This window comes from Poromitra crassiceps, assembly GCF_964638095.1.
Source record: "Poromitra crassiceps genome assembly, chromosome: 27".
NCBI lineage: Eukaryota > Metazoa > Chordata > Actinopteri > Beryciformes > Melamphaidae > Poromitra > Poromitra crassiceps.
The window spans coordinates 2,140,417-2,156,497 of NC_139650.1; the positions used below are offsets into that span (position 1 = coordinate 2,140,417).

The 16,081-nt window shown below is 40.8% G+C and overlaps 2 protein-coding genes across 2 annotated transcripts in view; both read left to right on the forward strand.

Moving 5' to 3' along the window:
* The window catches only part of esyt1b (extended synaptotagmin-like protein 1b), a 36,410-nt gene extending 34,161 nt beyond the window's left edge, over positions 1-2,249 (forward strand). Inside the window, exons 49-52 of the mRNA XM_083661544.1 lie at positions 106-237; positions 327-429; positions 1,038-1,087; positions 1,249-2,249. Of these exons, the coding sequence (XP_083517670.1) occupies positions 106-237; positions 327-429; positions 1,038-1,087; positions 1,249-1,276 (313 nt within the window). The 3' untranslated portion in view covers positions 1,277-2,249. The remainder of the gene's footprint in view (positions 1-105; positions 238-326; positions 430-1,037; positions 1,088-1,248) is intronic.
* Positions 2,250-4,014: 1,765 nt separating this feature from the next.
* On the forward strand, positions 4,015-12,710 carry dtx3lb.2 (deltex E3 ubiquitin ligase 3L b, tandem duplicate 2). Its single transcript, XM_083661868.1, has 10 exons — positions 4,015-4,070; positions 4,396-4,447; positions 5,181-5,243; positions 5,610-5,681; positions 7,559-7,642; positions 8,863-9,070; positions 10,255-10,418; positions 10,512-11,819; positions 11,966-12,183; positions 12,310-12,710. The coding sequence occupies exons 2-10, from the start codon at positions 4,418-4,420 to the stop codon at positions 12,377-12,379; spliced, it is 2,217 nt and encodes a 738-aa protein (XP_083517994.1). The 5' UTR covers positions 4,015-4,070; positions 4,396-4,417; the 3' UTR covers positions 12,380-12,710.
* Positions 12,711-16,081: the final 3,371 nt, after the last annotated feature.

Consider the following 16,081-nt stretch of genomic DNA (forward strand, 5'->3'; position numbering starts at 1 on the left):
ATTAAAACAAGTATTCGTATTAACCAGAGGCATTATACTACTATACTGGTACTTACTCCTAACTAGCAAGCTGCCTTAGCTAAAGCTTTCCATGTCTGTGTGCAGAGGTCTGTTGTCTCAAAGTAAGGATGGTGTAGACACCTACGTCTCCCTCATGCTGCTGCCAGACAAAAGCAAGGCCACCAAGAAGAAGACGGCCGTGAAGAAGAGGGACCTCAACCCCGAATACAATGAGAGGTAACGGATTGTATTGGCTGTTCTTAGGCTTTGACAAAGTATATGTTCAGTCTAATTACTGATAATGTATTGGTGGTTTCTTCTTGAAGGTTCGAGTATGATCTGCCTGTGGAGGAGGCGAGATTCAGGCACCTCAGTGTATCAGTGAAGAACAACTCTGCCTCGTTCAGGAGCAGAGACCTCATTGGACAGGTCAGTCTGAGGCCGCACCTCCAGGCTGGAGACACACTGGAAGACCCAGTCATAAATATGCTCGCACTACTAGACCATTAGAAAAATAAAAAAGGTAATGTTAGCTAGGCCAGTTAGCACACTCACAGGGGTTCTCAAAGAACGTCATATCAAGGACCATAAATTGGTATGCATTATTATCATTGATATAATGTTTGTAATACAACTTTTCGGCTTCACCTCACTGTAAGCTCGGCTCTTATTGGCTATAGTCTCACTGTTGGATTGAATCTATGCTTCCCAAACACCACAGGACACGTCCAGATGTTGAGTTGTAAATATCACACATGTTTGATATTATCAGGATGGCTCAAATCAGTCTGTGAGGTTAAGAATGTAAACTCCTCACACCACCAGATAATCTGCATGGACCAAGCCTCTGATTGGTATAATAATCGGGTATAAATCCTAATAATCCTAATGATAATAAGTATCCAGTGTCCCCAGCCTTAGCAGTGTGATTTCTTTCACCTTTAATAAGCTCTCTGAATGACTCGTGCAGTGTGTTGATATAACATGCAGAAATATTGCTTATACACATGTTAACATGCCATCCCTGCTCCTTATAGGTGCAGATAGAGCTGGCTCAAATGGACCTGGCTTCTGGTGTCACAGAGTGGTGAGTTTCAAACCGCCGGTTGCAGCCTCAGAACAGACTGAACCTTCCCCAGACTATTACCTGTGCCCACGCTTTCCTCGTCTTCTTTTTTTTCATAGTTTGATCGATGATTTAATTTGCTGCTGTTTTGATATAACGGTTGTCTGTCTGTTTTGCCCCAGGTTTGATCTGAAAGACGAAGCTGAATAGTGGATCTGTCTGCTGATGTCGTGGTATGATGATGATGTCATCGGTCACCTTGGCGTTGTGCCACTGCTGCAACTCACGCTGATGCCTTTCTCCTTCCCACCTCCACATAGCACTGTGGCAGCCTTACCTGCACTCACCTGTCTGTTAACATAATGGCACTCACCTGTCTGTCTGTTAACATATAGCACTCACCTGTCTGTCTGTTAACATATAGCATAGAATTGGATTGTACTATATTCACACGCATCAATACTCCATTGATACAGTATATTCCCATATCAAAGAAAGGTAGGCTGAACTGCCTGGTTCTGATCAGGATGACTAGCTCGTTTTAATTGAAGTTTATTTTATTTAATGAAGAAATTGAGTTGCAAAGAGAGAAAGAGTTGCACGATTTGGTGGAGCAAGTATGCACAGTCCCAGAGAGTTGTTATAAATGTATATGTTGTGTTTGCGGTTTGCTTTTCTCGTTTCTGCAAGAATTCTGTTGACTTTCCTATGCCTCCGCCGCCGGTAGCCGAGCCGGAGGCATTATTATGTTTTCGGGTTGTCCGTCCGTCCGATGTTCGTTAACGTGATATCTCAGGAACGCCTTGACGGAATCTCTTCGAATTTGGCTCAAATGTCCACTTGGACTCAAGCCGGATGAGCTGATTCGATTTCTGCGGTCAAAAAAGGTCAAATTTCAAGATCACTGTGACCTCATGACCAGTAGATTTTGGTGGTCAAAGTTCCAGGTCATTGTGACCTAACAACTGCCCGTTTCATGCTCGTTAATGCGATATGTCAGGAACGGCTTGAGGGAATTCTTCAGATTTAGCTCAAACATCAACTTGGACTCGAGGAGGAACTGATTTGATTTTGGTGGTCAAAGTTCAAGGTCACTGGGACCTCATGACTGCCCGTTTCATCAAAGAACGGGGGCGGGGCTAAGTAAAAGTGGCCTTAGCTAAGGATAGGAAGGTCGTAGAGAGTTGGGATTCGAGGGGTGGGTAAGGGATGTGGGGGGTGGGAGGGGGTGTGGGCGTCAAGGAAGGTGGCTGGGCTGGGCTGGGGAAAAGGGGCTGTAGCTAGGGATACGAAGGTCATAGAGAGTCAGGATTCGAGGGGTGGGTTGAGGGAATCTCAATCTAGGGCAGGGGGGTGTCAAACTCATTTTAGTCCAGGGGCCACATGAGACCCAATTTGGTGTCAAGTGGGACAGACAATGAAAATCAATAATCAAAATTAACCTATAAATGACAAAACCTCAAAATTCCCCTGTTTATTTTAGTGTAAAGAATTACAGGTACAACACCCTACACAACACGTAGGGTTATCTCAGCTACCATCAAGCACATTGACTGTCTGTACTGTACATTACAATCAGGGGTGCATGCAGTGGGGGCTAAACGCAATTTACCCACCCCGTTGAAATGAGGCAGATTTTCAGATCAACTATATCAATCAATGAGGGCAAACAAGGTGGATAAACTACTCACCTTGGATAGTTTACCCACCTCTGTATTTATCACTACACCCCTGATTACAATTGATGGCAACTGTGTAATTCTCTATAGCAAAGGTAATGAAAATAGCTGACCATTTAGAGATTAATACAGATAACATGAATAGGCGACTTAATATTTAACTTGCTCCTGAAACCTGGTACCTCTTAGCCTTCACAAGTGCATCACATTGGATTGAAGGACTTCTCAGTGCAATTTTGCAAAGTCAAAAAATAATTCCGACTGCAAAGTCAACCTTTGGGCCGGATTGGACCCTTTGGGGGGCCGGATCTAGCCCCCGGGCCGCATGTTTGACACCCCTGTCATAGAGAGTCAAGGTTCGAGGGGCGGGTCCAGGGAGTGGTTCTGGGATGTGGGTGGTTTTGGGGTATAGGGGTAGGACCATTTTCCATATTGAAAACGATTAGCCGTGTTGTTGAGGTACTCCCAAATATTGCCTAAAGTCTCATAAGGCTAAATGGCCACACCACTGTGCTGTGGGCTTTAAGGTATTTGTGCTTGTATGAGTCTGGACAGACATGGATGTAGATTGCTGACTTGTTGGCAGATGCATACAACCACGGTATTTCTTGTTTCAAACGGAGCCTAACTTATTTATCCATGAATGCAAATGCCATTTCAGTATTTTAGATCTGTGCTATCACAGGGCTACATTATTTTATATTTCACAGCACTTTGCTTTGTCTTTCAATGCAACATTTATATGTTTGAAAATGCTTTTGAAAATAATTGATTTTTATTTCATTTTTTCTACAGTTAAGACGTGTATTTTGTTAAACCTATGTCACCATTAAATTACAGTATGCGTCTCCTTTTTGTGTATATTTGCAGAGATTGTGGATCAGATGGAATGTACTGTTTGTGGAAAGATGGTATAATAAAATCACAATAAATAGATTTTGCACATCTCAATGACTTTTGGCTTTTATCAGCTTTTAAATATTGCTGGGACTAATAAGTCATATATTTAAACAATAGATTGTTTAAAAAAAATAGAGCATGTATTAGTCCAGAAATAAGTGTATACTTTAGAAAAACAATTGAAAAAAATGTCTAATTTAAATGGACTATTCAAATATCCCATTATGGACTCATTACAGTGCATGGATATTTGAGTCTTTAGACATGTTTGAGGGAGATAAGGCGAGCTAAGATTGCAAATAAGTGACGTATCAACCTGGGGGAGTGGCGACCTCTAGTGCGACATACTTTCGCTTTCATTTATTGGGAAGAGTGAGTCAGACCAGCCAGACAGAGAGACTGCATTTAACGCCAGGTGGAGTGAAGTAAGTCTATTTTATATTTATTCAGCCTGCAGACTAGCCCCGTTAACCGGGCTACCTGCAGACGTCAAAAGTTAAGACTTTTACGAGTAGTCAGAACGTGTTAAAAGTGTACGGGATCGGAATGGGACGCCTGGATACTGTCAGGAGTCTACAGAGCCTGGCATAACCGAAAGTAGCGATATTTCTTCAACATGTCGAAATTTGAGTTTTCAAGTTTGTTGTTTGAACTGTTGTTGACAGCTCACGTCAGAGAGGATTTCTTGATCAAACTCAAGTGTAATCATGTAACCTTATGTCCCAAATGTTTACTCTGTGTGTCTTAAAGGAAGAATACTGAACGTGTCAAAATGTCAGACGACGTGGAGCCCATGGATACTGTGAGTTTCTTTCAACACTGGTAGACAGGCCTGCCAATGAACCAAATATTTAGTGCTGCCTGTGGTAATGCGCTACATACCTGCAAAGATTACAACAGTGACTAGAGGATACTAAAGTTCAGGTTGAAACAGTGACACTGTTTCAAGCTGTGGCCACCAACAGTGTTGGCCTCTCTATATATCTCTCTCTCATACAGTATATATATATATATATATATATATATATATATATATATATATATATATATATATATATATATATATATATATATATATATATAAAATACAGTATAATATGAATTTGGCAATGTGTCTCTGTTTCAATTTTTGTCTGACTGATTATGTCATAGTTACATCACTGATGATGTAATCAGTGATGTCATAAGATGTGAAGTTGTGACATCATCAGTGATGTTCTCTGTTTCAATTTTTGTCTGACTGATTATGTCATAGTTACATCACTGATGATGTAATCAGTGATGTCATAAGATGTGAAGTTGTGACATCATCAGTGATGTCATTCATCAGAGATGTCATAAGAGCAGTTGAGCCCGCCCTGCGGTCGAGCTGCTGGGCGGGCTCGGCCGTGGCATTATGACATAATCAGGGATGTCATAAGAGCAATTGTGATGTCATCAGTGATGCAAAGTTGTGACATCATCAGTGATGTCATAAGAGCAAGTGAGCCTGCACAGCGGTTGATATATAAATTCTTCTCTCTTTTTTGGTGTAGTCAGAGTCAGACAACAGTGGACCCCAGCCACATTCAGTAAACTCTGATAAGCTTGCTGATGAGGTAGGTATCTGTAGTTATTGAATATGATCGGGTGCAGCCTCCCATGAGCTGGTAAACCATTGCAATGGAGATCCAACTCATCTAGTCACATACTTTCACATAACACATGAAATGCTTCTAAAAAAGCTTTAATTGTAAACATGATTGTGAACACTAGAATACCAATGTAATTTAAAGATTTATGTTTTATGTGGTAACGTGCTACATACCTGCAAAGATCACACTGGCTCCGTATACTGGTACTAAAGTTCAGAACAGTAGTTATTATTTGAGCTGTAATGTTAAAGGTATTGCATTTATCTCCGTTTGAAACAGTGTTGGTCTATGATTTGATTTGGTTTTCTTCTTCTCTCTTTGTTGGTGTAGGTAGACCTTTATACAGCCTATGAGTCAGACAACAGTGGAACCCAACCGTCAGCAAGCTTTGGGCCTCCTGAGGTAGGTGTCCGACATTCTGAACACTCCTGCTTCAAACCATTACCATAGAGATCAGATCACATAACAGCCAGGTGCAGGGGATTTCTGTGCGTGCGTGTTTCTTTACACAACATATGGCTGTTTCACCTCATTTCTTCTATGGATATTAGTTTAGTTATTCTCCCCCCAACCCCCACCCCCGCCCCCCCATAAACAAACACATTTCTCTGCCATCACACTGGACATCAACACTAGCGGGAGACTTCTCCCACTCCTCCAATTATACAGTAATGTTATGCCTAACGTTAACACAAAAACATATATCATTTTACCGAGAGAGATTAGCCATGGTCGCTAACAGCTGCCTAAGCTAAGTAACTAGCTGATCAGAAAAGCATGTAAACAGCCATGTGATTAGTGAGAAAGTCGGTAAAAGAAGGAGAGAGCTGCAGGTGCTTATATGAAGAACTAGTCCACGTTTAAGTGAACAGCACGTAATGAGCCGCTGTGATGAACTAGATGCACTAGTTCTGCATATAAGCACCTGTCATAGACTGTGTTGCATAGTTGATTTCTCTATTGCTGACAAAAATGTGTTATTGTAAGTCGCTTTGGATAAAAGCGTCTGCCAAATGACGTAATGTAATGTTATGTAATGAAGAGATAACCGTGTTGAGAGCAGAGAAATGAAAACACTCCTGTCAGTCAGCCTGCAGATGACGCCTTCAGTGTCTGCACGTAAAGTCTGCATGTAACGGCGTCACCAGGTTCTCTTAAAAAAAGGTAACGTGAGTGTGGTGTTTAAGTCCATCTGCAATCTGTCACTACAAAAGAAATAAACTGGGTGTGTATTACTCATTGTATTACTGGACAGACATGTAACTAACTTTGCAGTCTGAGCCATCTTAAATAGCCTATGTGCTGTAACACGTGCTGCAGTTTATATTTTTCTGTTGTGTTTCTTTTTTCTATGTTTGAGGCAGGCAAATGTCTCAAACAACAGACTGATATCACAGGATGTTGTGAAGAGTACATGGCTATATAATTTGTAAAGATTTTATTATAAAAAATATATGCTGTATTCTGATCCAAAAAAAAATTTTTTTTTAAAGATAATTTTATTTCAAATTGTTTTATTTATTTATTTTTAATATTTTTTAATAGATTTCATGTATTTTCGTCTGTGATACCATGAAACCGTGGTATTTTTGTCCAAGGTTATACCGTCAAAAACCCATACCGGCACATCCCTAGATACCATTTGTTTATTATATCGCAATCACAATCGCAAATCACAATATTGTCCACAATAATCGCAAATCGCACCTTTTCCCCAAATCGTGCAGCACGACACTACACACGGCACCCTTGTGGGAATTGATATGACTGACGTGGGTATGTGCATGTCACTGGTCTGATATTCCTAGCAGCGATGTGTTATGGTGCTTTCTCACTGGGAACGATTACTGTTGTTCCGTTCCGTGCCCGAGTAGGAATATGATTGCCCCTCCTCCCCTCTCACCCCTCTGGTCAGCTTTCACATTACCAAATTGTTTCCATGCTTGGGAACAGAACGGAACACTTGCAGAGTACACTTGCGTCATCAACTGGAGTGCATCCTCGCCCGTGTGTTGTCTACGTGGTTCGGTACGGTCGCAAGTGTTCCATCCCCGGGCACGACCAATCGTTCCTCAGACCACCTTTTCAAATGGACCCAATCAGAATCGAGCATTCAGCCAGGCCATGCTGTAGCTGCAAAGCTCACAGTGAATCTCTTAAGGAGATATTAACGTTCAGAACAACAGTTATTATTTGAGGTCTAAAGGTATTGCAGTATGTCAGTCTGAAACAATGGTGTTCTATGTTTTTTACTTCTTCTTCTCTCTTTGTTGGTGTAGCAGCCAGACCTTTCTACAGCCAAAGCATCAGACAACAGTAGAACCCAACAACCTTCAGCAAACTTTGATGGGCCTCTTGCTGAGGTGGGTGTCTGTCAGTCATCTAATACCCTGAATAAAGTTACTGCTGCGTCACATGCACCAGTAAAGCATTACAATGGAGATCCACCTCATCTAGGCACATCTACTGACATAACTGCCTACTGTGCAGTGCTCACTTTACCAGTCTGGTGCAGGGACTCCGTCTCGCCGTAGCAATCAACTGCACTTATCATTTGGAATGGTCTCTAGCGACATACACATTATCAATCACAATAAAAATGCACCTTACCGACGCACAATGTTGTTCTCCTTTGATAGGGACCAAGAGCATCCAAAAATATTATGTAGTTTTACAATACCGAGCCCTTATTCACATGCAGACAGATCAGCAGAGGCTGACAGCCTCAAACACGAGGTGATTGACAGCTCTATAATTCGCATAATAGCAGTGGATGGAAACGCGCATTATTTCTGCGATACATTTGAATGGAAACCCAATTATTGTGATAAAGTAATGCTCTTCTAGCCAAAAGAGAGCTTTGATCAAACAAACCTTTCAAGTGGCATGTTACTTCCAGTCAAATTTAATGCACTTTGTTTAAAAACAGTTTTAAAAGCTTTATTTTAATGGTGTATTTTAATGTATTACTTACCATCAACAAATCCTATGAAAATAACAAAATCAACAATGCATTTTCTCTACTCCCGTTACTTTGTCTTCCCACATAGCGGTTTTAGCCGTCAACCTGTAAGTAACTGTCCGGTTTGTTCATTTCATAGGATTTGTTGACGGTAAGCAATGCATTACAAAACGTTTGCCTTAACCTTTAAAAAGATCCACATGCATGGCAACCAGGTTGGTGTGCATCAAGTTAGTCATTGGTTTCTGCTGTATTCACATTTTTACATTTTCTTAAGGTGTAACTTATAAATATTAAGCTGTGACTAAGGAACTAACTTCACAGTCATTAAATTACAATGATGAAATAAGGATTTAGGAACAAAATTAATCAATTACGCAATTTTTGGTTTCTGTTGGTATCTTTCACCATCGTTTTTTTCTTCCGTTTTTACAGTACTAAAATGCACTATATTTTCAGAGGAACTCAACTTGAACCAGTTTGAGAGTCATGCCTTTTGACTCTTTGAATTAATTAAATTGCAGATCATTTTCAAGCCAGACCTTTTATTCACTTGATGTCATTGAGGATTTTGTGCTGTGGTGCAAGTTGTAAGATGGTAATTTATTTACATGTTTTCAGGTACAGACTTCAAGAAAGACGACAGAGGGAGCTCTATTTACGGTCTACGTCGAGTGGTCAGAGAAAAGTCAACCGCAGAAAAGTAAAGTGGAGCTTGAAACGGCTCTTCAGAGATGGTTCAACAAAAAGACAGAAAATGCCACCGATTGCTCTGTTCTAAGTGTCTCAGAAGATGGGAGCGCTGTGATAAAGATTACACCTGCTTTAGGTATGTAGATTACACCTGCTTTAGGTATGTAGATTACACCTGCTTTAGGTATGTAGATTACACCTGCTTTAGGTATGTCTATGTTCAAATGTTTATTTCTAAGGTGTTACAAAACAGTGAGCCAGATGGTCTGGTAGAACGAAATGAAATGTGAGTTCACGTGACCGGCCGGTTTTATGTGGACTCTAAAAAAAAATCTTGGTCAATTTGTTTCATTTAATTGCACTAAGCAATTTTTTCCCTGAACACTAGATTGTAACAGCAACGCATTTTATCAACACATACAAAACTACTGGTGACGGAAGCCCTTAAGGACAAACCCTATTAGGGTTAGGGTTAGATTTATGAATATTAGGGTTAGGGTTAGTAATAATAGGTTACGGTTATAAATAATAGAGTAGAAGGAATCTCTTGTGCTACAGCCCCTCCACAAAGGGAGGTCGGTGCTCTCAGACGAGGACAGAATACTGGAAAGGTAAAGATGACTGGAGCACACGAAATCACTGGCGAACAAATTGAATAAGGTGCAAAAACTAAGGTTTCGACGCGAGCAGCGTCTTCTTCAGAGTCAAAAAGGTGTCTTTTTGTTCTTTTTTACTCTGAAAAAGACGCTGCTCGCGTCGAAAGGTTAGTTAGTTATTGTACCTTATTAAATTTGTTTGCCAGTGATTTTGTGTGCTCCAGTCAATTATAAATAATAGAGTTTGGGTTAGTGTTATTAATAATAGGGTTAGTGTTAGTAGCCTAATAATAGGGTTAGAGTTATAAAGGCTAATGGCTAAAATAAACATACCTACAGAGAAATATTGGCAGCTACCAGTCTCGCTTTGCCAGGTTTGTCTCCCACTGAAGGTTACAGTACATGTCCCTCAATGAGGAGTGAAGAGGTAGGTCGTAAGTTTACTGGTTGAAAGCGTTCTTTGCTCGCTCTCATTGATTTGACATGACTCAGGCCGACTTTGACAACAAGCTTTTGGAAAGAGGTGAAAACCAGCTGTCCCTGTGTGGCTGTTTGTTTACATCATTACGCCTCGTGGAAATCTCCGCGTAGCACGCGTTAGTTTCAGGATTAGTTACAAGGTCCTAAATCGCAGGTTTAATATTGGTTTTGTAATTGAGTATGATAGATTATCCTTTTATGTCTTTTGGACCAAATTAATCATGTTTTTCTCTTCTGTTTTAAGCCCAGGACACACTTCTTAGAGGAGCAATACTGACTCGCAAAGACCAGAAAACAGTCACAATAAAATCTATTCATCCAATGGCATCAGAGCTGACATACCAGGATGACATACCAGACCGTAATTCAATGAATGTTACATCTGCATTACCATCAGCCACACCAGATGTATGTACTGTGTAGCAAATTAGTGTCAATTAAAATGTAAATACACAAAAATGAATGTTCTTTAGTTAAGTCATACACTGTATTTTTATCCAGGTGAAAGTCCAAGTGGAGGAAGGGATTCCTACAGCTGCTGCAGGACAGGAGACAGCGACATGCTGTCTTTCACTGGGCCATTTCATGTATGTGAACCAGGTCTACAAGGCGGAACTGAAACGTATAGAGAGAAAGAATGGAGTTCGAATCAGAGCTGACGTAAACGTGTCCATTGAAGCAGAGCAGAAGGTTGGAGGAGATCCAAACAGTGCTCTCTCCGAGTTCACAAACCTCGTCCAGAATTGCTTAGGTCAGTCCAGTGGCTTCACTTTCCCCCTCAAGGATGCAGATCCAAACGGCTGGAAAGACACACTGAAAATCACCCAGAGAGACGAGGCCAAGCTTGTGCTTACTGTATCCTCTGAAGAAGTCACTGTGTGCGGGCCACTCAAGAGTCAAGAATCCGTCCGTAAGTCCTTAAATATCCAGCCAAAAACAAATGCTGACATTTATTTTGGAGCATCTGGCTGGGGTCCGCAAGCCACATTGCAGAAGATTGGCATGGACATCAAAGACCCTCTGGTTCGTGCTGGACTAACCATGGATGAGAGCCACTGGAAGGTGATGACTACTGTCTTTCATCAGAAAATAGCTGACATCAACGCTAAGTTCCGCGTGTCGTTCAACGATTCAGACATCTCTCAGGGTAAAGTCAACATAAAAGCTCACCCTAGTACCAGTGCTGAAGCTGCAGCCCTGGAGAGCCACGCCCTCAGAGCTCTGCTGCGCCTCTACCAGAAGGTTGCAACATCAACCATGAGATGCTCCCTTCTGCTCCCTGACAAGGCCAAAGTAGGAGAGATACGGTCTAAACACCCTGGTATTGAAGCAGGCAGGAAAAATGGTACCTGGACGATCACTGGCGTCCCAGAAACCTTGGGCCCAGCTGTTTATGAGCTAGAGAAGACCTTAGGTGGACCTGTCTTTAAAGAGGAAGACAAGCAGAGGATTGGATACTCAAGATACACCGTGTCCAGTGTTGGAGCAGCCATGGAAGAGGGAAGTGCCACAGCAGGAGGCAGTGGAGGAGAGAATAAAGAAGAAACATGTCCTATATGCATGGATACATTTACCAACAAGGAAAAACTCAAATGTAGCCATGAATTTTGCAAGGAATGTCTGACACAGGCAGTGAAGACCCGGGGGCCCATCTGTCCTGTGTGTAAAGCTGTCTTTGGGAAGGTGGAGGGAGACCAGCCTGAAGGGCGCATGTTATGTTCTAGAGATCGCACACTGGGAAGCCTCCCTGGATTCCCAGACTGTGGCACACTAGTCATCAGCTATGATATTCCAAGTGGAAAACAGACGGTAAATATCATCACTTATTTGTTTAAAGCATCATACTATAATGTCCATTGTATGTACATTTTGTATCCTTAATCTCTAACATGGTTAATATTAGCTTTATCTAATAGATGTCACCCATGTCTTCCCCTTCCTCACTTCCTTTTCAGGAAAAACATCCCAACCCTGGAAGGCACTATTCTGGGGTTAATAGAAAAGCTTATCTACCAGACAACAAGGAGGGCAGAGAGGTGGCGCGGCTACTGAAGAGAGCGTTTGACCAGAAGCTAATTTTCACAGTTGGGACCTCCAGAACCACTGGATTTGAGGACCAGGTGACCTGGAACGACATTCACCACAAGACCAGCACTCACGGAGGACCAGAGAGGTACAGAAGCCAAATCTTTTCAATATCAGTTACTTTTGTTTAGTATCAAGTCTCCAGATGTGTTGTAAATGTGTTTGACTCCAAATTTGACTCACGGCCATATTAACCAATACTGTCTTTCCACAGCTTTGGATACCCTGACCCTACCTACCTGAGCAGAGTCACAGAGGAGCTGAAGGATAAAGGCATCAAGTGAACACTTGATTCAACAAAGCTGACAAGGGTTGTAGTTGCATGGCTCATTTCACACAGAAGAATACATATTAAAGAAATTCAGGGACGATTCTTTTCAAAATTATTCTTGGAATATAATACATACGTAATAGTCCAAATCAAAATATAATTTATGTACTGTGTTATTTCTTCTTCTAAATTCTTCTTCAGTAAGCATTGTTTTGAAGTTCACTTGCATAATGTAACAGCTTGATAATATGTCTAAAAATACAGAATGTTGATTTTAAACTATTAGTGCATAATTATCTTCCTTTGTGAGCTGTGTTTTTTCTTGATTCAATACACCTTTTTCTCAGAAGAAGAGAATGAAAATAAAATGTGGTTATATAAATTCAGTTTGTATTTGTGTGTCTACAGTAGGCCTACACATGGTCTCATTTACAGGATGTGAATATCTTAAGTTTTATTGAACCCATATCAAAGAGCATGGAAGGAAAGAGCGGATTCCTCTGACGCTAGAGGTGCTGGTCAAAGCAGCACCGCCGCCATATTGGCCGGGCTCCCTTGCATCAACAACTGCAGCACAATGATTGAATTGATTGATTGAAAACCTGTATTTGATGCAGACAGAGGGATTTCACTGTTTAGACCAGGGGTTCCCAAACTTTTTTGGCTTGTGACCCTATTTTGACGTCACAAAAATCTAGGGACCCTAGATATTTCAAATTCCGGTAGACCATTGATAATGTCATCAGTGACATGTCACATATGGTTCGTTTTCCCTGCAGAATTGTGACTTTAATCTGAAAATTATGACATCTAAAAATGATGAATTTTTTCTCAAAATTCTGACAGTAACTTGGAATTCTGACTTTATTCTCAGAATCCTGATTTAAAGTTATAATGTAAAAGATTTTCATCTAAAAAAAAGTCACTCACAATGTTGATTGAGGCTATGTCCATTTGGATGAAGCCTTTGCAGTATAAAGTGACATAATATGTGACATTACACTGTTTGGCTCTCACCTGCAATTACCACCCACCGCCATAGGTGTCACCCAAGAGAACAAAACTGACATCTTAGAGATTATCACTTAAAACTCAAGACTAAAAGAAATAAATCGCAAGTGAGTGACCCTAATCATGTTCGGTAATATTAAATTGTGTGTGGTGTAAAAAAATAATCATAATCAGGCGACCCTATTTGAATTCCAGGCGACCCCACTTAGGTTCGCGACCCTAAGTTTGGGTGGTTTAGACTATAAAATATATAAGCTACATCAGTGGTCCCCAAAATGGGATACACATATCCCTATGGGTAGGCTACATGTCGGTAGTACAGGGAGTTCTTTGAAAATGGAAAAATCTAAGAATAAATCAAATGTCAAATCAAAGTGTCTAGGAGACACTTATTGCAACTCTTTCACTCCATTTCTTATTTTGTAATGTTATTAATGTTGTATTCTTCAAAAGGTAGGTTATCATAAATTAATTGCGCTATAGTGTTCTCTTGCAGTTTTCTAAGCACAATGTTGTAGTTGGGTAAAGGGGGTAGCCTACTTGGAGGGAAAGGGCATCCTGAAGCCAAAAAAGTTTGAGAACCACTGATCTAGATCCAATAAGCTTCAAACATTGATGTCACATAGAAAATGTATAATCTCAAATTAGAATCACGAAACTTTTCTATCCAGGTTTAGTTTCTCCAGGCATTTCTGCTACGTTTTTACATTAATTTACATTTACTTGAATGTTTGTTATGGGTAGATTTATAGGTTACATGATTGCAAATTCTACATTGACATTTTTCTTTTTTAGATTCTAGAAATGGTCTGGATACACTGTTGTAGTCAATTAATTTTTACAGCAACTGTAATGCAGCTTTAAGGACACTTGGAGCCAAGCTTTCAATGTAGGCTATGTTTTCTTTAAAAAATAAATAGCCTAAATAAATCAGTCAATTGAAATTGTAAATCTGAACCCATGATTTCAAAGTGCTGTAGGCCTATTATTTAATAAATTAAATTCAGAATGAATGTTTACAAACAGCCAACATGTTTCTGCTTTGATTCTTTCATAGATTGAATGAATAAGTAGGCCTAAGTAAATAAAATAGTATGCAATAGGCTATTTATTACATTTCTTCATTGTTCAACTGGCAGAGGTAGCCCACTTTTATATGCGGGACGTTTTACTGGATGCTGACAGACAGGTTTAACCATTGGTTTGTCTCCAGGGGCCAAGATGTCGCACGCGTTGCTCTGCTGCCGCCAAGCGCTGCGCGCTGATGTTGCAACAGAGAGATTTGTGTGTCAAACATCAGGCTTTTATTATGCCATATTGATGTCTTGCCGCAAGGAACTTTGGGTATTGTGGTGGTGACGTGTTTTGTTGAGGAAGGAACGAAGCAGCGTCAAGTGCGATTTTTTTTCAGCTCCAGCAGAAATTTTACTTCCGGGTTAGTGATTTTGCCTTCAAAGTAAAAGCATGATCAAGTTTGTTTTTTTGTTTTTTGTACTAAATCCAAGTAGAAATCTAACTATGAGACCAACATAATAATGAACATAAGAACACTAAGATGAACATCTAGTTTAAAGTTTGAATGAAAATAGACCAGCAGAACAAATCAGAATCAGAATCACTTTTATTGCCACAGTAAGTTACATAGGAGGAATTTGTCTTGTCTGTCTGTACTATGCCGGTCACATCAATATACAGAGATAAGAAGTAGGAAAGATAACTAAAGATTTACAGAGTTAAGTAGGCGTTAAATAGGCAGTAGATTTACACGAATTTACAGTCAGAGTTGAGTTACATTGAATGTACATGAAATTTACAGTCTAAGTTAAATAGGCATTAAATGTGCAGGGAATTTACATGAATTTACAGTCCCATTTAAACAGGCATTAAATTAGATATGAGTTAGGCTACAGTTTTATGGGGGGGGGGGGCAGCTGAGTTTAGGAGGAGGTAGTGAGTTTGTGTGTGTGTGTGGGGGGGGGGGGCTGGTGAGGTCCTGGTGGAAGGGGTTTCCGGGCCTTGTTGGTGAGGCTGATGGCGAATGCAGAATCGCAACGAGGCTAACAATGAGGCTAATGGGCTAACCTCGCCAGTTTTTTTAGTTCGCTCAAGCTACCGCGTTGTTCTGGGTACCGTACGTCCCCCCTTTCATAGTTTACAGCTGTAATTGACCACCAGAAGACTGTATGGATTATATAATCACGAACTGGAGTCGAGGCTCCGTTTAGCACGGAGAGGAAGAAGACGCTACTCTTATGGACTCAGATGAATGGTTTAGTTAGCTGTGGAGCTATTCGAGCTAACGTTGTGGGAGCTTTGAGAACAGCGTTTATCAGTAAATCGTCCAGGAGGAAAAGTTCCTGTGTCACTATGGAAATGTCTAATGTCCAAAACCTGACAGCGTTGGTGAACTGGTGACTAACTGAGGCCGTTGAAGAGATATTTGGACTGTTTGAAAGAATAATAGCAGAGTAGCCTACGAGGAGGAAGCTTTTTTGCCTGAGTCCAGACCTTCAGTTCTTCCCACTCCACTGAGTTAACTGCTTCTGAAGAAAGAAATGGAGCGTGACGAGTTAACAATTCAGTCTGTCAGGCTTGAATCTCCTCATTCAAAAAAGAACGAGCAACAACGAAAGCTGCGAGACACTGTTTTAAATCCTGTAGTGCGGTTACATAGAGTAGCCATACCTCCAGACTTCCAGCAGCT